Source organism: Condylostylus longicornis, unplaced genomic scaffold, assembly GCF_029603195.1.
Source record: "Condylostylus longicornis isolate FDR11 unplaced genomic scaffold, ASM2960319v2 ptg000006l, whole genome shotgun sequence".
Classification (NCBI taxonomy): domain Eukaryota; kingdom Metazoa; phylum Arthropoda; class Insecta; order Diptera; family Dolichopodidae; genus Condylostylus; species Condylostylus longicornis.
This window is the reverse complement of record NW_026577975.1, coordinates 1,976,999-1,996,025: the sequence shown is the minus strand read 5'-3', so window position 1 is coordinate 1,996,025 and position 19,027 is coordinate 1,976,999. Positions and strand designations below refer to the sequence as shown.

At 22.5% G+C, this 19,027-nt stretch overlaps 4 protein-coding genes across 7 annotated transcripts; 3 read left to right on the top strand and 1 right to left on the bottom strand.

The window, feature by feature from the left end:
• The first annotated feature begins 93 nt into the window (after nucleotides 1–93).
• LOC129617210 (leucine-zipper-like transcriptional regulator 1 homolog) lies at nucleotides 94–3,459 on the top strand. 2 transcript variants are annotated; one of them, XR_008697688.1, is made up of 7 exons: nucleotides 94–326; nucleotides 426–750; nucleotides 810–1,730; nucleotides 1,793–2,439; nucleotides 2,560–2,909; nucleotides 2,982–3,032; nucleotides 3,094–3,182. XR_008697688.1 is itself a non-coding variant. In XM_055532577.1 (7 exons), the coding sequence occupies exons 2-7, from the start codon at nucleotides 441–443 to the stop codon at nucleotides 3,175–3,177; spliced, it is 2,298 nt and encodes a 765-aa protein (XP_055388552.1). In that variant the 5' UTR covers nucleotides 94–326; nucleotides 426–440; the 3' UTR covers nucleotides 3,178–3,459. The 2 variants fall into 2 exon arrangements, 1 of the variants encoding a protein (XP_055388552.1); XM_055532577.1 differs by having other exon boundaries at nucleotides 2,560–2,844; nucleotides 3,094–3,459.
• On the bottom strand, nucleotides 3,447–5,223 carry LOC129617229 (inositol oxygenase). The gene is made up of 7 exons (XM_055532581.1): nucleotides 5,028–5,223; nucleotides 4,793–4,967; nucleotides 4,562–4,694; nucleotides 4,160–4,488; nucleotides 3,981–4,095; nucleotides 3,775–3,916; nucleotides 3,447–3,712 (listed from the first exon to the last, which is right to left on the bottom strand). The coding sequence occupies exons 1-6, from the start codon at nucleotides 5,043–5,045 to the stop codon at nucleotides 3,808–3,810; spliced, it is 879 nt and encodes a 292-aa protein (XP_055388556.1). The 5' UTR covers nucleotides 5,046–5,223; the 3' UTR covers nucleotides 3,447–3,712; nucleotides 3,775–3,807.
• A 4,171-nt stretch (nucleotides 5,224–9,394) lies between these two features.
• Nucleotides 9,395–16,321, top strand: LOC129618437 (uncharacterized). Of its 3 annotated transcripts, XM_055533175.1 has the most exons (3): nucleotides 9,746–9,881; nucleotides 11,321–11,538; nucleotides 16,191–16,321. In XM_055533175.1, exons 1-3 carry the CDS (start codon nucleotides 9,840–9,842, stop codon nucleotides 16,225–16,227), a joined length of 297 nt encoding a protein of 98 aa, XP_055389150.1. In that variant the 5' UTR covers nucleotides 9,746–9,839; the 3' UTR covers nucleotides 16,228–16,321. The 3 variants fall into 3 exon arrangements, with proteins under 3 accessions (XP_055389149.1, XP_055389150.1, XP_055389148.1); XM_055533174.1 differs by lacking the exons at nucleotides 9,746–9,881; nucleotides 16,191–16,321 and adding an exon at nucleotides 9,395–9,580 and having other exon boundaries at nucleotides 11,321–11,777; XM_055533173.1 differs by lacking the exon at nucleotides 16,191–16,321 and having other exon boundaries at nucleotides 11,321–11,777.
• Nucleotides 16,322–17,561: 1,240 nt separating this feature from the next.
• LOC129617805 (cytochrome c oxidase assembly factor 7 homolog) lies at nucleotides 17,562–18,848 on the top strand. Its single transcript, XM_055532865.1, has 3 exons — nucleotides 17,562–17,800; nucleotides 17,954–18,243; nucleotides 18,311–18,848. Exons 1-3 carry the CDS (start codon nucleotides 17,701–17,703, stop codon nucleotides 18,731–18,733), a joined length of 813 nt encoding a protein of 270 aa, XP_055388840.1. The 5' UTR covers nucleotides 17,562–17,700; the 3' UTR covers nucleotides 18,734–18,848.
• Nucleotides 18,849–19,027: the final 179 nt, after the last annotated feature.

Below are 19,027 nucleotides of genomic sequence, written 5' to 3'. Positions count from 1 at the left end.
AATATAAATGATATTTAAGTGTGAACTTGTTTGGTACATACTTTTATTTGACATTATACATATTTTTCCTTTTTGTATTTCGCATATATTAGAAGAAGTTGACGAAAGAAAGGAATGTTTAATTGTACATTTTCTGTTTAGTAAACTAAATACATATAAATTTTAAGAAGGTGGATTAAAATGTTTGGAATTGTCAAAGATTTTATATGGCTAGTCTTTTTTTAAGTTTTTAATAACATTTGGTATCAAAATTCTAATTGTTATAAGATGTTTATTGTGGCTGCGATTGATTTTAGTCAATGTTGATTTGGGATATTGTGTGAAAGGTAGGTAGGAAGGTAATTTTCTTTTTATTATGTATACATATGTAGATATAATTATAAATTTATCAAAGAAGAACTTATGTATTTATTTTTGAAAACAAGAAACTGAAATAAGATATGATGACTTCATTGAGCTCCTCAGTGAGGGGGCACAAGTCAGTTTCCCCTAGTGCATATAGTTTGAATGTTGATTTTAATACATACACAGCAACGCATCAGTGGTCTAAAATGTTGGAATGTGCCGAATTTGTCGGGGCTAAACGAAGCAAACACACTGTTGTAGCTTATAAAGATGCAATGTATGTGTTTGGTGGTGATAATGGAAAAAATATGTTAAATGATCTCTTAAGATTTGGAGCTAAAGATAAATCTTGGGGACGAGCATGCTGTACTGGTAATCCTCCTGCTCCAAGGTACCATCATTCGGGTAAATAAAATATTTTTCTTTTAGTTTAATTTAAATTAATTTACTTTTAAAAATTTCAGCTATAGTTTTTGGTAGCTCAATGTTTATATTTGGTGGATATACAGGCGACATCCATTCAAACTCTAACTTGACGAATAAAAATGATCTCTTTGAATATAAATTTCAAAGCGCTCAGTGGGTGGAATGGAAATTTAGTGGAAGAGTACCAGTGCCAAGATCGGCTCATGGTGCATGTGTACATGATAATAAAATGTGGATTTATGCGGGGTATGACGGAAATGCTAGGTTAAATGATATGTGGACCTTAGAATTAGGTGGTGATGTGCATGAATGGGAAGAAATAATTCAAGAGGGTGATAGACCTCCAACATGTTGCAATTTTCCTGTTGCAGTAGCTAGAGATTGTATGTACGTTTTTTCTGGGCAAAGTGGACTTCAAATCACAAATTCATTATTCGAATTTCATTTCAAATCAAAAACTTGGAGAAGGATTCCAAATGTTTTAAGAGGGTCTGCACCACCATCTAGAAGGTATGGCCACACGATGGTACATCATGATAGATTTCTTTACGTGTTTGGAGGGTCTGCTGATTCTACGTTGCCAAATGATTTGCATTGTTACGACTTAGATTGTAAAGTATGGTCTGTAGTAACTCCAGAAGCAAATTCTTGTGTCCCTTCCGGAAGAGTTTTTCACGCTGCGGCTGTTATAGGTGATGCTATGTATATTTTTGGCGGAACTGTTGATAACAGTGTCAGACGAGGAGATACTTACCGCTTTCAGTTTTCAAGTTACCCAAGATGTACCCTACCAGATGACTTTGCAAAGTTTTTTGCTGAAAAACAGTTTTGTGATATCGTTTTTATTGTTGGACAAGAGGAAACTAAAATTCAAGCACATATTGCTTTTGTTGCGGCTAGATCAAACTTTTTACGGACAAAAATTCTTGCAGCTCGTGAGGCGAAAAAACAACATTTAGGTAAAGTTGTGCAGGTCACGCTGATCTAACTCTTAATTTTGTTTTTTTTTTTCCAACTTTAGAAAAAGTTTTTGGTAATAGAGATGTAACCTGCAATGATCCAATGTTGGAGATCCGATTACCCAACGCAAACCCTGAAGCCTTTGAAATTATATTGAACTACATTTATACAGATAATATTGACCTAAAAAAATGCTATGGGAAAAATATTGTAATATTAATCACAGATATTTACACATTGGCTGGCCAACTTTTAATGCCACGTTTGGCTGCTGGATGTATTCATTTTTTGGAGCATAAAATTTCTAAGTCAAATGTTCTTGAAGCATTGTATAATGCTGACAAAAATAAAATTCAAGTTATAAAGGATCATTGCATGGCCTTTATTGTAAAGGATGAAAATTTTCATGATGTCGTAATGTCTAGCGAATTTGGAGATCTGGACAAATCACTTTTGGTAGAAATAATTAGAAAACGTCTAATTAATCCAAACAAGTCAAATCTTGAAGTGCCATTTGAAAAAAATGCCGGAACAATGTTGGAAATGGATATGGCAGTATTTTTAGAATTTACTGGGAAAGAATTTTGTGATATTAATTTGGTACTTGATGGTCACGTTATACCTGCCCATAAATCAATATTATCCGCACGATGTACATATTTCCAAGCAATGTTTCGCTCTTTCATGCCCCCTGATAATATTGTGAACGTAAGTACTAATTAATGCAGACTGTATTTATATCAAAATAATATCAATTATATTTATATATAAAATGTATTATGTAAATAAGATCTTAATAAGAAGAATAAGAAATTTTTTTAATTTTAGATTCAAATCGGAGAAATTTCCCCTTCTCTAGAAGCATTTATGTCCTTATTGAGGTATATATATTACGGCGAAACGAAATTGCCACCGCAGGACTCGTTATACTTATTTCAAGCTCCAAGCTTTTATGGATTATCAAATAACCGCTTGCATTCCTTTTGTAAATATTCCTTAGAGCATAATATAACAGTTGAAAATGTTTTGCAAACTTTGGAAGCGAGTGACATAACCAAAGTTCAAGACATTAAAGAATATGCTTTGAAATTAATTGTAAAGGAATTCGCAACAGTAAGTTATAAATGATGTGGTTGTCGATTTAAAACAATAAAATTTAAGCTAATTCGACTATTTTTGTAAGAAACACTTTTTTAATTACTTTTTCCTTTTGAAAAATATTGTAAAAAATTTTTTAAATTCCGTTTTAGGTTGCTCGTTTACCAAAAATGAGAACGTTGAACAGGGAACTGTTACTTGAAGTATGAAAATGTTAAATTTTTTTTTTGTCTAGAATGTTTTTATCTGACCAATTTATTACAGATAATTAAAAGCGTTGCGGATGCCCATGGTGAATATCTTATGACTCAGGATATTTCATCTATAAGTATTAACACAGATCTTTGAAAATTAGTATTTTTGCAACCAGCATTAACTTTGCTTTTAGCCTGGTTAAAAACAGCTGATATTATATAAGATTTAAACATTAAAGTTTATGTATTCTTATTTAATAATTTAAAATTTTGAATTTAATGTTATTAGTTTTCTTTTTTATTGCTGTGGCATAAAAAAATTTCTTTCAAATAAATAATTTAATATATAAAGTTATAAAATATGCAAAATAATACATTATATTTTTGTTGTTTGCTTTAAGCTGAAATTAAAAACCAGTAAAATTTGTCTAAATTATTTCAATCTTTTATTATATTATTCTAGATTATTTTGTAATAGATCTATATCTTTTTCGCTTTAATTGTTAATATTCCTTTAAAACAGACATTATTATGTTTTCAATAGCGTATCCGATTTGCCTTTATGCAAAGAATTATATTTCCCAAAATTAAAAAAAAATAAGGCAATATAATATATTATGACCCTACGATTAACTAATTTTAGTATACATGTATTTCTTTAGTGTTTACTTAATAATTTAATTTTTAATCTGAAAAAAAAATGTACTATTTTTTGAATATTGTATTAAATATTTAATTGAATGAATTTTACCTATGTATTCTCGAAAAAGATCCATATTCTACTTCACCATTCTAATTTTCCTGGACAATATTTATCTATTAAAGATTGATAATATGGCCACAAACTCTCAACATCAGGGATTTTTGCACTTTTGGTGTATAAATCATATCGACTGATAAATGAGAAAAACATACATTATAATTAAACGTACATATATAAAAGAAATTTAAATTTACTTGAAAAGTAAAACCCATTTCTTTGTTTCTTCGTCTTCTGGAGCTAATAAATAATCGTAATCTCCACCTGTATGCCATGGATAAAACGAGTGATAGCGAATAATGTTTAAAGCTTCTACAAATTTTTAAATAAATAAATCAAAAATTTATTTAATTTAATATAATTTTAAATATTTTACGTTCAGGTAAACCAGCTTTATTGTGCTTTAATACATTATACATGTATTCGTCATGTCCCCATGACATTAAAAGATTTTTTAATCCACAATTTTTCTTGTACATTCCATATTTAGTATTGTATTCAGGTCTATCACCATCTGGATTCCCAATAAAACTTTCTTCTCTATAAACAATGCTCTTTCCCCACTCACAACCTACAGGAAAAGTATCACCAACAACTGCCCATTGTGGTTCATCATAAAAAGCCATAATTTTTCCTAAATCATGAATTAATGCAGTTAAATGTAACCAATCTAAAGTAGGATGTTCTTCACGTACACGTTCAGCTCTAAAAATTATCTTTTTAGTATAAGGAAATTGATAATAAATATATAAAAAAATAATACTAGAATTTTACTTACGTTTGAAAAGCATGAATTATATTTGGAATATTGATATCAGGGTCCGAATGATCTACTAAATCATTCAATTTTTCTAAACATTCTCTAATTGTAGCTTTTAAATGATTAAATTTTAACCATTTTTTATGTTTATCTATTTATAACAAAAAGATTTTAATATTTTTTACTTATGTTTAATAATTATTTCAAGAATTATTTATTTTGTTTTTAAGATTAATTGAATAATAATACCTTTTACAAAATCAACTGTTTGGTGCAAATGCATTTGTCTATATGTATCACGTACTCTTTCTTTAAGTGCATCATTTTCATCAATAGTATAATCTCGAAATTTTGAAAGATTTTTATCAGCAAATGAACATTCAGGTCGTAAAAGTTCTGAAGGATCAATTAATTCAATTTGCTTCTAAATTAAGATTTTATAATTATAATATTTAATATACATTTCAAATAATATTTTTCTTACTGATTGTAGAACTCTCATTTTAAATCTTCTTTATTAAATATTGATATAAATTTTTCTCTCCTAATATATTACAAATTCTAAATTTTAATTAATTTTGCTAATTTCACACTAAGAATATGTGTTACAATTTTTGTATGATTACAATAAAATCCTTTTAAAAATTATAAATAAACAATTTTTGTACCGCTGTATTGAACTTCTTTTGACTATTTAAAATAAAAATATTATTTTTTCTTTCTTTTATACCTTTTATAAACTCAGTATTTTTATCTCCTTAATTAAAATTTAGTTAAATAACTAAATAAAAGTTGATAACTATAGAAAATACTTCATGGAGGTTGTGACGCAAAATAAAATTATTTAGGCATGCAAAACGTGATGGAAATATTTTTATTAAATCTTTGTATTAACCTTCGACTTTGATTATATAGTGATGCCAAATATTTAAATTAAGAAGATCAGGATATTTTTTCAGCTTAATTGTGTAGTGGGATTTAAGTTGAAGCTTATAATAGTTACATAATTGTGTAATTTTGTTATTATTCTTATTTACATCTTGTGTAATATTTCAATATTTTGCACAATAATATTATGTTTATTAATTTGTTCTCATTGCACTTCCAGCAGGTCATTATTGATGAATATGTGCGCATACAATATGATGTAATATAAAAATTTTTGTATTAAAAGTTAAATAAGACAATTTTTGCTAATATTTTTTTTTTTGTACTACGAAGTTGAATATACTAGTATATATAATGCACTTTTAATTTAAAATTTAAATTATACAATTAGTTTCTTTAAACTTTTCTTTTAATACATTATCACTGTCGTTGTCTTCAAAAAAATAAGAAAAAATCTAGATGATTTTTAAAATAAAATTTATTCATTACAGATGAATACAGTAAAGTTAATAAAAAATAATATAATAAATAAGATTATTAAATTTAAAATGTGCGTTTTCTTAATAAATAACTATGCGATTCAAAACTGTAAAAATAATAATTAATTACTTAATAATTAAAATAATAACAATTACAATAGTTACAGGTTAGTAACTCCAAATATTCTTGTATAGAACCAAGAGATCCACTAACCATTGAAATAATAAAAAAAAATCTATTATAGTGCAAATACTACATTTAAAATTTAAAGGTAGTACGTGTATGAAAACCGTTTAACTAAGATTTCAATTGATGCTTTTAATTTTAGGCATTAAAGCTTTAGAAAATATATTTTTGCATATTTTTCTAATTGTGGTGTGCGATTATTATTATAAATTTTTTTTTATTTAACACAAAATATTTTGTTATCACTTTTTACTATATTTGACATTGTGAAACAGAAGTTAAAGATTTAAAAATTTAAAATAATAATACGTATATGTACGTATATATATATAGGTACATATATTTATTTACGATTTTATTATAACATGATTGTAGGTGACAAAGGTATATACAGTATAGGCAAAAAATATAATTGACAAATTTAAAATAATTGAAAAAAAAATTTAATTACTAATATTTAGAGTTTAAGAAATTATAATTAATTTTATCTGAGACATATTATTTTCTAGCTTATACAATATTTATAGAAATTTATAATAAATTTCGTGATGTTTGAATTCAATAATTAATATTATAAATGATTCATATATTTAAGCAGCTATTAAAATAAAAATTAACAGAATTTTTTGTTTTATGGACTGATAAAATATTTAAATAAATAAATAATTATAATATATACGCAAGAAGAGAATGTCACAATGTACACATCATGTAACTCAGCGCAAATATATACAGTGTATTTAGAACCTATAGCGGACATAACATGTGACATTCAACTAAGTATTTAGTCAAAATAAGAAAATAAATCATTTTTAAAACAACATTAACATTAATATTATTAATTTGTTCAATTTTTTGTTCTATAATTCTAATAACAAAATTATATACTCTTATCTAAATTCTTAATTACGTTTTTCTATTGTCGATTAATAAAATTTTTAAAGTTGAATGTACATACATATTATGTAGATGTCAATCAATAATACATATACATATATTATTATTGTTATTATTATTGTAATTGATTACCATTTCAGTTCAAATGTGTATTCTTATTATATAAAACAAAAGATAAGAATAATAATGATAATTTAAAATAATAATATTAAACAATTGTGTAGTAGTCAAAAAAATTAATTATTTTTTTTACAAATTATTGTTTAAAAAACTTGGAATATAACTGTTATAACTGTTAAAATTTCTGTTATACAATTACAAAATCATAATTATTTGTTACCGTTTTCACAATCATTGTTATGATGTTGTAACGTATACCTTATATAATTATTCATATTGAGTTTTGTTTACAAGCGTAATCTAATTATACTTTTACATAATTTACAAATATATCATACATAATTATATATTATTTTTTAAATATAGACTTTATTAATTTTATTAAAATTAGAATGTAAGCTATTTTTATAATAAAAAAAAATCCTGTAAATTTAGCAAATTTTGAAGTAATATGCTCGTTAAAGTGATATAATGTAAGTGTATTTTTAAAATTTAAATTATTAATTAATTTTAACAATAAACCTATATACATATTAAATAATGTTTTAAATTTAAGTTGTTTCTGATCTTTTAAAAATATCATTGTTGTCATTGCATCAAACCAAAAGAATTGAAGTTTTTTTTTTTTTTGTAACAAATTCTTTTTTATAACGTGTTTACATAATTTTTCTATATATAAACCTTTATAGAAGCACAACCACTTCCTTGTAACCTAAATAAATATTTTTTAAAGTGCCAATGCATAAATATTTTAAGCCTAGATAATGCTATATACACATATATATTTATATATTGTTACATTCAAATATTTCTATATATACATATGGTTATTTTACGTAGTATCCCACTTATATATTTATTTTTGCTAATATAAATTTTCAATTGATGCCTGAAATTAGGAAATTCTTTAATTATTCATAATAAAATTGAATAGAATAAGATATAAATATGTATTCGGGATAATAAATAGTATAGTGGTACATAATATATATTGTACTCATATCATCTTATGGGCATAATATAAAAGGATGCTATTAGGTATATTGTAAACATTAATGTAATTCATTCAAACTGAAATATATGTATTTTACAAGCTTAGTTCCTATATTTATGGATATACGTATATATAGGACATACGTATATATATAATGTAATAACGTATGTAAATGTATATATATATATATATATATATTGGAAAAAAATTTACTGTGCGCAATGACAATATTAAATATACATAAAACACATACATATTATATAGTTCATTTATATACATATAAGTATAATGTGAATTAATATGTGCATATACTTTTAAAATAAATGGCATATTCACGAAATATTTGTTTTATCATATGAAAAATCTAGAGGAAGTCAGTAGAAGCAATTTTTAAAAAATTTTCAGTCATTAATTTAAGTAAAAAAGCAAAAAATATCGAAGTGTCATTTTGTGTATTAAAACTTTCCATCTTTATATATTTATAATATTTTTGATATAAAGCTTGACATTTACTTAAAATCTTGACTAATCTGCCTTCTATTTTATTCAACCATTAAAATTACATTACTGAATACGTAAGCCATAAAAATTTATTTACACACGTAAGTGTAAGCTATTAAATTTAAATTTTATAAACTAAATTTTTAGTGTTCAAATTCAAAGTATGTATATTTCAGTATTATTGTTTTGAATTCCTAAAAAGACTTAATGAAAGAATTAATTTTTAATCTACCTAAAAGCAAATCTAATTAAAACTTAATTTATTCAGCAACAAAATTTTAATTGCTGAATTATACGAGTAGTTGTTTATAATTATATTAAAACATTATTAAATAACTGTAGGACACTTCTTTAAAAAATTCATTTAAAATTATATCTCCTGCCTTTTATTATTGTTTTCATTTTAATAAAATGTCCATTTATTTGTGGTCTTTACTGTTTCTATATACAACTACATACAAAAAAAATTTTTCTCCAAAGATATGACGTATGTATTATATAAAAATATAACAGTTGTATATATATAACAATATTATTATGTATCAAAATATTTTCTTATAATAATTTATACATTTTATTTTTTTATATTCATTCATATTAAATCTATCATACTGTGTTGTACTAAACGATGAAAATATTCTGTTTTTTTCTTTTTTACTAAAATTTTGTTACTATAAAATTTTATATACATATGAAATTAAATAAAAGAAAAAAAAATAATTAATTACATTGAATTCTTGTGTGAAAAAACAAAATATAAAAATTTATAAAATATATTGGCATTTTATTTTTTTACAATAATAAAAATAACTTCATTTTATTAATGAAATCAAAATGAAAATGAAAATAAAGTAACTAAATATTTAATTATCAACCTATTTAATAACTACTTTATAAAATAATATTATAAATTAAAAAAAAATAAAATAAAGAAAATGTCATCGGAACATATAATAAATCTTGAGAAATCGGTAAGTTTTATAATAAAATTTAAATTCTTATCAATAAGTGTAGAAGAAAAAAAAAAGGGCATAATAACATTATGTATATATTTATGTGTATGTATATATGTACATAATTTTTATACAATTTTATAAAAAAGTTAATTTTGTTTTTTTTTTTTTGTAAATAAGTTCATTTATTTGAGTATTGACCAATAATTTTTCAATCATAATTAGAATTAAATTTTTTCAATATTATGTAAATTAATATAATATTTATTTTATATAAATGATGCTTTTAAATTATAATGATTTATGTGTTATATACTGTGTATGTATGTAAATATATGTGTTTATATTAATAATTCACATAGTACGTATAGTGTATGTACAAACATTCTAACTACATATTATAATATTATATTCGTGCTATCGGTTAATAAATAAAGGTTATAAAATAATAATAAATAAAAGGAAAAACTATTATATTCTGTTCTTTGAAGGACGTATATTTTTACACTTTAACCTTTTCATGATAGTAATGTGAAAACAAACCCTAAAATTATTATTTTGTTTTTCTTTTTTGCTTCTTTGATTGACAAAAAATTGTTTTTTTTTTTTCTTATTATAATAATGAAATATTATAATATAACAAGAATGATACAAAAGAAAATTTTAGACCATTATCATGGCAAATATTTTCAATTATTAAAAAATTATACGCATATATTAATATCACGAAAATTAAATGCGAATTTTCTAAATTTTAAAGGAGTTTTCCTTTTAGGATTTTAATAAGTAATTGCGTAAATTTTTTAATACTCGTATGTACATATATTCAAGAAACATTTTTGATGTCATTATTATAATATAGTTTTAACACAATATTAGTTAATTTATGTGGGGGATATTTTTTACCTACACCTACTTAACCCGCAAAAACACAATAGTTAAATTAGATTTTGTACATATGTACTTAAATAAATTAATCAAAGTAAAATTATATGAAGTGTTACCGTAAAATATCTATATGTATTCATATTTGTTTCGTATTAAAAATTTAACCCGACAATAAATAAAACTTAGATTAGAGAATGCTTAATTTAATAGTTAACACAATATAAGTGGAAATATAACATAAATATAATGTTTAATATTAATGTGAAATTTCTTTATAAATAATTAATTTGATAATCGCTGTCTTTACAAGCCAAATATAAATTAGTTTTTTTTTAAATTGATTTGTTGATTTTAAGTTGACAAACGCATTTGTGGTTGGTGGTAAATTCTTCTGTAAGGCCATTGAAACTTTTTATTGTATATTGTAGATCCCACATACACTAAAAAATTTTAAAATTAGATTTTCTTACATCAATTTAATAATCACAAATATAAATATATCTGATACAAGTGATTTAGAATCAGGTTGGCTTAACTCACAAATAAAACGATTTTGTGTTTACTGTTTTGGTCGGTCATTTGTACTGTTTCATTAATATTACGTGACTAAACAACTTTAAAATTCTAGTAATTTCAGCCTATGAATTATAATTTCTGAATTGTGGGTTAAGATCGTTTTATTAATATACATTTGCGGCGATAAAATATAAATGTTGAGCGTATTGAGCCAATCTGATTCAGAAACACATTTCATACTTTTATATACTTACTATAATTTATATATTACAATTATTTTAGAATTTTTTTTTAATAAAATGTTGTCGTATTTTTATTCTTTGATTTTTTTTACTCCATTTTTATATATAACAGGTACAACAAGCTGGATCACAATTAAATACAGTTGCCGATAAATTGGTTCAAGTTGAAAGAAATTTAGCTGAAAATAGTGAAAATGGTGAATTAATAGATGATGTACGTGTATTAGAATTATTAGAATCAATGGCTGAAGTTAAAAATGATTATCAAAATTTAAGAAAAGATATTAAAGAAGTACAGCAATTACAAAAGGAAATGACAAATAGTATCCGGTATCAAATGAAAACTATGCATCAAACTTTTGTTATGCTTAAAAAAAAAATTGAAATAAATAAGGCTTCACAAAACTAAGCCCCCAAAAATTGTTTAAAAATAAAACCAAAAGAAAATATAAAATAATAAATCAAATTTCATTTTTATTATTTATTGTTACATATGTGTAATCGCATTATACACAATACGTCGATTATATATTATGCGTATTATATAAGTATTATTATATGTTATTTAATTTTTGCATACATATGAATATTATTATACATTATATATGTACATTTGTATATATATATATATAGACTTTATTATTTATTTTTTTATTTAGTGCTTTTAATATTATAATTTGTTATACGCAAGTATTTAAAAATATGATGTTAAATTTTAAAATTTTAGGTATTTTATGTAATCATTTTTTTAATTGCATTAAGTACTAATATTTTAACAAATGATTAAAATACTCGCAGCATTCAATATATAAAAAAAATACATTCAAATGCGTAAATATCTAAATTTAAATCTAATGTCATTTTCGTTTATTCAGTATTTTTTTTTGAATAAGTTAATTTGACGTCAGATGTGCATTTAAGTATGAACGCTCCATATCCTCATACAATCATTCATTAACAAAACATATTATACATATATATTTAATTTTCATTTGTTACGATGATTGTGTAAAAAAAACTTAAATAAAATTTTATAATTTTTTAATATATATTTTATACTACTTTAATAATTATAAAAAAATGTACACGTTATTTTATATTGTATGTTAAATTAAAATTCTAGATTATTAAAAAAATTATTAATTTATTAATAATTTTAAGATTTTCACAATTGTCATGGTCAATTTCAACTTGTACTTATAAATTTTCAAACTGTACTTATAAATTTTACATACCTAATACAAGAAGCGGAAAATATATTTCAATGTAATTAATAAAATTTAAAAATTATATATAAAAAATTCTGAATTATTTATGAAATTTTTATACATTATATAAAGTTATTGAGAAATATAAAATCAATAGTTACAAAATCAATACATAGTAAAAGTTTCTTAATCAAATTCCAAAATTTAATTCATATTAAATACAAATTGAAAAAATCTAGTCAAAATTATATAATTTGTATAATTTCGAATTCAAATCAAAATAGAGAATATTTATTTGTTTTAATTTAATAGAAATTTTGTTTCTGTGATAAATTTGTTTCTGAAATTTTTTATTTTATTTTATATACCTTTTATCCATTTAATATTCAAGGTTATGTTAATTTATAAAATAATATATAAAATATTAAAATAAATATATACATATAATAAAAATACAATTAATAATTGTAATAATTGAAAATAATTGAATTAAATATAATTGATAATTTTTCTTTTGTATTTTTTATATTTATTTTAATAATAGCTATAACATATATAACATAAGTGATTTTAACCTTTATTTTAATCTCTTTTTATTTTTTATAGCGATAAAAATGATTGCAATACCGAATACAATCGGATTTACTATATAATTATAATAATATAAATATTTATTTATAATACGTATTTAAATTTACATAATTATAACATTTCATTCATCATAATTATAATTCATTCAATAATTTTTTTCAAGCATAATTAAAGCCTATGTAAAATTAAATTTAACTTTATTTTAGCAATATTTATAGTATTATAAAAATATATATTATTATGTATTTGATTTTTTTATTTTATTTTACTAACTTAAAGTAAGCAAACCAAATTACTATTATTTAATATTTATCATTTATTTATTTCTATCTTATTAACTGGGGTTCCCAACTTAAATTTATTGAAAAATTCTTAATGCTAATAGATTTTTGCATTCATAAAAATTAAACGTTTAATAAGTACGTGTATTTAATTGCTTCAATAATTTTCAAAAAAAAAAAAAATTATATAAGCAGAAAATTAATTGAATAAGTATAAGAATATAATTTATATTCAGCTAAAATTCTTATATGTGAAAAATTGTAATATTAATTGAAAAAAAAAAATACACAAATCGAATCTCTTTTTAAAAAGAATTTTTTAATTTCAAATGCCATATAAGTTAAATCGAATTTGCCATACAATTTAAAAATGACAATCAAAATATAATTGATCGTCATCGAAATCGAAATTGTCATTTTTTTACGTTTGTCATTAAATTTGCTAAAATGTTTGAATAGCTGGGAATTCCAATTTAAGCTGTTTCGCTTTTAAAACTGAATTAATAGCTATTAATAATAAATCTTTGTAAGAACTCATTCATATTTTTTATTAATATATGGTTATTATTAAAAATTGCACTAATCAAAAAAGAAAAAAAAAAATTGTAATACAACATGTCTGATACTATGTATGTATATTCATACGCCTTAAAATAATAAAATATTATTATAATTTATATGAACGCATATCATTATAATATGTATATGCAAAATAATTAGAATAAGTTTTGTTACACGGTAAAATTCTTAAATATTTCAAATTAAATTAAACACAAAAGTAATATTATGTTAATATTGATAAAAACATATAACACAATAATTATATATTAAATATTATAATTTAATATAAATCTTTTATATAACAAAATTTTTTATGTATCGCGATTAATTGTTCAAAAAAAAATATTTTATATGTTTGGCATGTTTCTTTTTTTTTGAAATAATATCATATTAATAAACTCTAGTCTTCAAAATTTCAGTAAAACACAATAGTTTTTGAGTCCTAATTACCAATTAAGACCCAAAAACTGAATTATCTATTAATGGAATGTTATTGCAATTTTGTAGTTAAAATATAAAATTCAACTTGGTTTCATTGTAAAATTTAAAATTGAAGAGGTATGAAAACAAAAACTTGAAGAATATTTTTTTTATAGATAGAATTCTTTGTAGTTCTTGGCTTGTAATTCTCTGTAAATGCATGGCTTTTATAATATTTTATTTTTATTTTTAATTCTAAATAATCATGCTTAACAATATTTTCGTAATGCATAAAGAATTTTGTTATACACACATATTTACAATTGTTTTTAATTTATAACTATATAACAATAATTATTAATTTACACAAGTACAAAAAAAAAAAAAACAATTCAATTAATTAATTTAATATAATATTTAATTAGCAAAAAATTTGTTCTTGTAATTATAATAATTAATCTTTGATTATTATAATATGCAATTAATATATAGTGTTGATATTATATACATTTAATTATAGGTAAAATATAATATAATTTAAATTAAAAAATGAATTAAAAAAAAATAATGCTTGTTATACGCACAGGCACTTCTTTAAAATTTATGTATGTATTTAAGTGGTAGAAATTGAAAATTTCTATAAATTGTAAGTGCATACTTACATACATTATATAAAATATTTCATCTCTCAGAATAAAAAATTTTTATTTTGCATGAATTTGATTAATTTTTGTTTTTTGTTTCAATCTAATAGGTGATTATTCTTATTTAAATGAGTAAATATGTAGTTAAATGTAAATGTTTAATATAAAATGTTTAATTTGTAATTATTTCGAATATTATAAGTATATATTTGTAGAAAATTCATTTAGCAAACCGAAGGGAAAATGCAGTAAAGAACCAAAAAATTTCAAAGAACCATGTTTGGTGCATCTTGATATGTTTTAAAAAAATTTTTAATTGATTTTATTAAAATTGTACGATTTTAGGAGTAGCTACATATATATTATGTAAAAAGAATGAATAGTAATATGAAAATTAACTCTGTAGAATTGTAGTTTTAAATTTAAAACTTATATATGCTTTTATGCTATTATTTTTATATGTACATATTCGTAATTTCATTTATAAACAATATGACATTCAAACCCGGCCAATTTTCAAAGCGAAAAACATTGTTGAAATAGCAAAAATAATAATTAATTAGGGATGTAAATTGATAATTTTGGATCAAGTTTAGAATTCCAACCGAATTTTTGAAAAAAAAGTAGCACAAACCACTTTTTAGTCTATTAATCACAAAAATTGCAGTCTCTACTGCACGAAGAGTATTAAATTATATTAAGAAAAAGGCACTTTTCAAATAAGACCCTATTGAATGAATTAGTTATCAATCTATATTTACTTAGATACATTAATTGAAGTTAATGGTTACTCTTTAAAAGTACGGAGTTTTTCATTATTGGATTCTAAATTTCAAATTTATTGTAATTTTGAAAATTTAAAAAAATTTTTGAATAATATAACTTCATCTTCAATTGATGCTTTTTATATTTGATATTTCTACATTAAGAAAATCATTTTAATATAAAGTACAATAAATTTAAAAGTCCTTAAATTAACTTAATAAATGTATTATTAAAAATTTTTTTTTACATTATTAAAAAATTTTTTTTGCATTACCAAAAAATGTTTTCTTTCGGTTTGCTATGATTTTATTGGAATTGTGTATTTGCTTTTTATTATTTTATAAAATTAAATTAAAAATAAAATTTATAAACAAAAATCATATTTAATTATATGTATTTGTTTTTTACTAAGTATTTTTGTATTTTTTTTAACCATTGCTGTATGTTACATAAATAATAAAAAAAAATCAACACCCTTTATCTAACCTAATATAAGAAATTTGTTTTTTTAGGTCCTACTTATCTATCTATAGTTCCTGTTTAAAATGAATTTATAAATTTTGTTAAAAATTATGAATTTCTTAATTTTTTTTATTAATCTGAAAATAAAAATGTTTGTATATTATTTTGTGAAAGAAGAAAAATATTTTTGTACCATTAAATGATTTTAAATCAAAGTTTTTTGATTTACATTGTTATACATTAAAAATTACATAAATTTAGCATACAATTTTGTTGTAATTTTTTTATTATTAGTAAATTTTTAATGTAAAAACTTAAGTTTTTCTAATATGTAATTAAAATCTGAAATTATTATTTTACAATTAGTTATATGTACGTGTGAAAAATTTTTAAAATGAAACCAAATAATAATATTCTATACTTACAAATATTTTTGTATAGGATTTCAATAATTAATTTGATAACTAAAACAAAATAAATACTATATTCATCTTACTTTTTAGAATAATTTTTTTTTTAGTGATTTTTTAAAATGAGAATGTATAAATTTTTTAAGATTTTGTTACTTGAAAGAATTTGAAATAAATTTTAATTAGCAAATAATAATGCGTTGTGTTATAATTTTTCAGCGTTCAGGCAAATCTGCTTATTTTATTTTTTATCGTTGTAAGTACATTGTCATTTTAGTTACTTACTCATAAGTGAAATGCCGCAAAAATAATGTTAAATGGTTTGGTTTCTTTTTCAACAATGTTTATGGCTGAGAAATACAGTATTCTTCAGAAATATCTTCTCATCTTTGGTATAAAAAATATTGCATCACAATTCCCAAATAATTGCTTTTTCTTTTGTGCCATCTGCTCTAATTTTTTCAATTATTCAAAAAAAATAATCATCATCCTACGGCTGATTTATTTTAGATTCAATAAAAAAAAGTAGATGCTTTGTAACGTCTTTCAATTACATGAAATTTTCCAAATTTATTTTATTTTTTCCTTATAATCTTTAAAATTCTTCAAAAAAGATGCTTTTGATAATATAGTAACCAAAAAATCGTTAATTTTTTCCATTCACAATTAGTAATTGTCATTTTGAGTACTGATTGTGACGTCTCAAGACAAAACGTCTTATCTCGAATTAAGACGTTTTCGTTTTTCTTCATTTTTATAGTATTAGATGAAATTTATAAAACTTAAAAAGTTACCGAAAAAAAAGTTAATTTTCGTATGTAAAATACAGATGTATGTATGTAAGTGAATATGTACGAAGTGATAAGATAATACGAAGTGATTTGTGGGCCTGTAACGGATTTATATTCATATTTCTACTTGCAACGGAAGTACTTGTGAGTGTATGCACGTTAATGTCAAAAGAGGCAAGAGCGCAAATAAAATCTCCATCAAGTATAGAATGACATTTGACAGTAAAGAGATGTGATGTATTAAAAAAAAAAATTATTGATAAATTAAAGTTTTGATTTCGACAACTTACTTACTTATTTTCATAATATATTTGACTTATTGACTGCATTAATTTTATTTAATATAATAACCTAAGAAAATGTCGTATGATTTAAAAAAAGAATCTGACGTTAAAGAATATTTGGAAAAATTAGGTATCGAGTACAGATTTGGTTGCTATTCAGAAAAGAAACCAGAAGGTACGTGCATTGTTATGTGGTGCATAATAAAGTTTTTGTGGAAAATGATTTAGTAGTTATAAAAGGAAGTTGTACCGTCGAACACAAATTCTTAGTCCTATTTAACTTTAAATTGCAACATTTATTCTGTAAAGAACTTTATTTTATTTTCAGTGTGTCATCTTTTAGGAGATTATTTAGAAGGAATAAAAAAGGATTTTGAAAAGGCTTCAAAAGTTTACAAATCAAATTGCGATGATTATGGCTACGCAAAATCATGTTATAAATATGGAAATTATAGTTTTTTAGGTAAAGGAAAAAGTGGAAGTAAAGGAGATCCGAAATTAGCTTACCAATATTACGAGAAAGGTTGCGCGTTAAATGATCCTGACGCTTGTCTTCATTCTGGACTACTTCTAGTTTCGAGGGCTATGCCTAAGCAGATTGAAAGGAATGTGCCAAAAGTAATTACTTAAATAATATTTATTCATATTACAAGAAAACTAAAAAAAATATACATTTTTTATGTAGGGTGTAGAATTTTTAGCTAAGAGTTGCGACATGAACAATGCAACTGCTTGTTTTTATCTATCTGGTATGCATATTTCTGGAGTACAAAAACAAGAAAATATTGAATCAAATTCACCACAAACAAAAAACCCTTCAAAGCAAACAACTTCCAATGTCCCGAAAGGTGGGAGTATTATAAGTGATAAAGAAGAATATTACATCCATAAAGATATGAAAAAGGCTTTTCAATTTGCTTATAAGGCTTGTGAGTTAAGGAATATGTATGCTTGTGCTAATTTAAGTCAAATGTATGCTCGAGGCGATGGTACCGAAAAAAATGAAGAGAAAGCAGAAAAATTCAAAAAAATGGCTCTAGAAATGCAAGATGAGGTTAAAAAACAACAGCAAACTTTAACTTTTCAGCAAGGCATACTGTCTCAGTAGAATATTTTAGAAAATTGCTTTTTAAAACATGTTTCTTAAAAAAATTTCTCCGTTAATTTAATTCATAATTTTTATTTAGATCTGAAGTTGTGTTAATAAAAATATTAAAAATTAATTTTGGCTATCATTCAACGCAATACATATATGGTTATATAATATTGAATATTCTGGAAAGATAAAAAACATTATTATTTTATAATCACTTTATCTATTTATAACCCAACGTTTTTTAATACATTTAGCTATAGCGTCTTAACTACAAACATTTTTAAAAATTGGAAAAGAGAATTTTAT

What these genes read in the sequence shown, in the direction of transcription:
- LOC129617210 (XM_055532577.1), top strand. Translation starts at nt 441, where the DNA reads ATGATGACTTCATTGAGCTCCTCAGTGAGGGGGCACAAGTCAGTTTCC. An exon ending in TCCAAGGTACCATCATTCGG is followed by an intron (nt 751 to 809) that starts GTAAATAAAATA and finishes TAAAAATTTCAG; the next exon opens with CTATAGTTTTTGGTAGCTCA. An exon ending in ACAGGGAACTGTTACTTGAA is followed by an intron (nt 3,033 to 3,093) that starts GTATGAAAATGT and finishes AATTTATTACAG; the next exon opens with ATAATTAAAAGCGTTGCGGA.
- LOC129617229 (XM_055532581.1), bottom strand. An exon ending in TAAAGCTGGTTTACCTGAAC is followed by an intron (nt 4,096 to 4,159) that starts GTAAAATATTTA and finishes AAAAATTTGTAG; the next exon opens with AAGCTTTAAACATTATTCGC. An exon ending in AAATGGGTTTTACTTTTCAA is followed by an intron (nt 3,917 to 3,980) that starts GTAAATTTAAAT and finishes CTCATTTATCAG; the next exon opens with TCGATATGATTTATACACCA.
- LOC129618437 (XM_055533173.1), top strand. Translation starts at nt 9,840, where the DNA reads ATGATGCTTTTAAATTATAATGATTTATGTGTTATATACTGT. An exon ending in ATTTATGTGTTATATACTGT is followed by an intron (nt 9,882 to 11,320) that starts GTATGTATGTAA and finishes TATATATAACAG; the next exon opens with GTACAACAAGCTGGATCACA.
- LOC129617805 (XM_055532865.1), top strand. Translation starts at nt 17,701, where the DNA reads ATGTCGTATGATTTAAAAAAAGAATCTGACGTTAAAGAATATTTGGAA. An exon ending in TTCAGAAAAGAAACCAGAAG is followed by an intron (nt 17,801 to 17,953) that starts GTACGTGCATTG and finishes TTTTATTTTCAG; the next exon opens with TGTGTCATCTTTTAGGAGAT. An exon ending in TTGAAAGGAATGTGCCAAAA is followed by an intron (nt 18,244 to 18,310) that starts GTAATTACTTAA and finishes TTTTTTATGTAG; the next exon opens with GGTGTAGAATTTTTAGCTAA.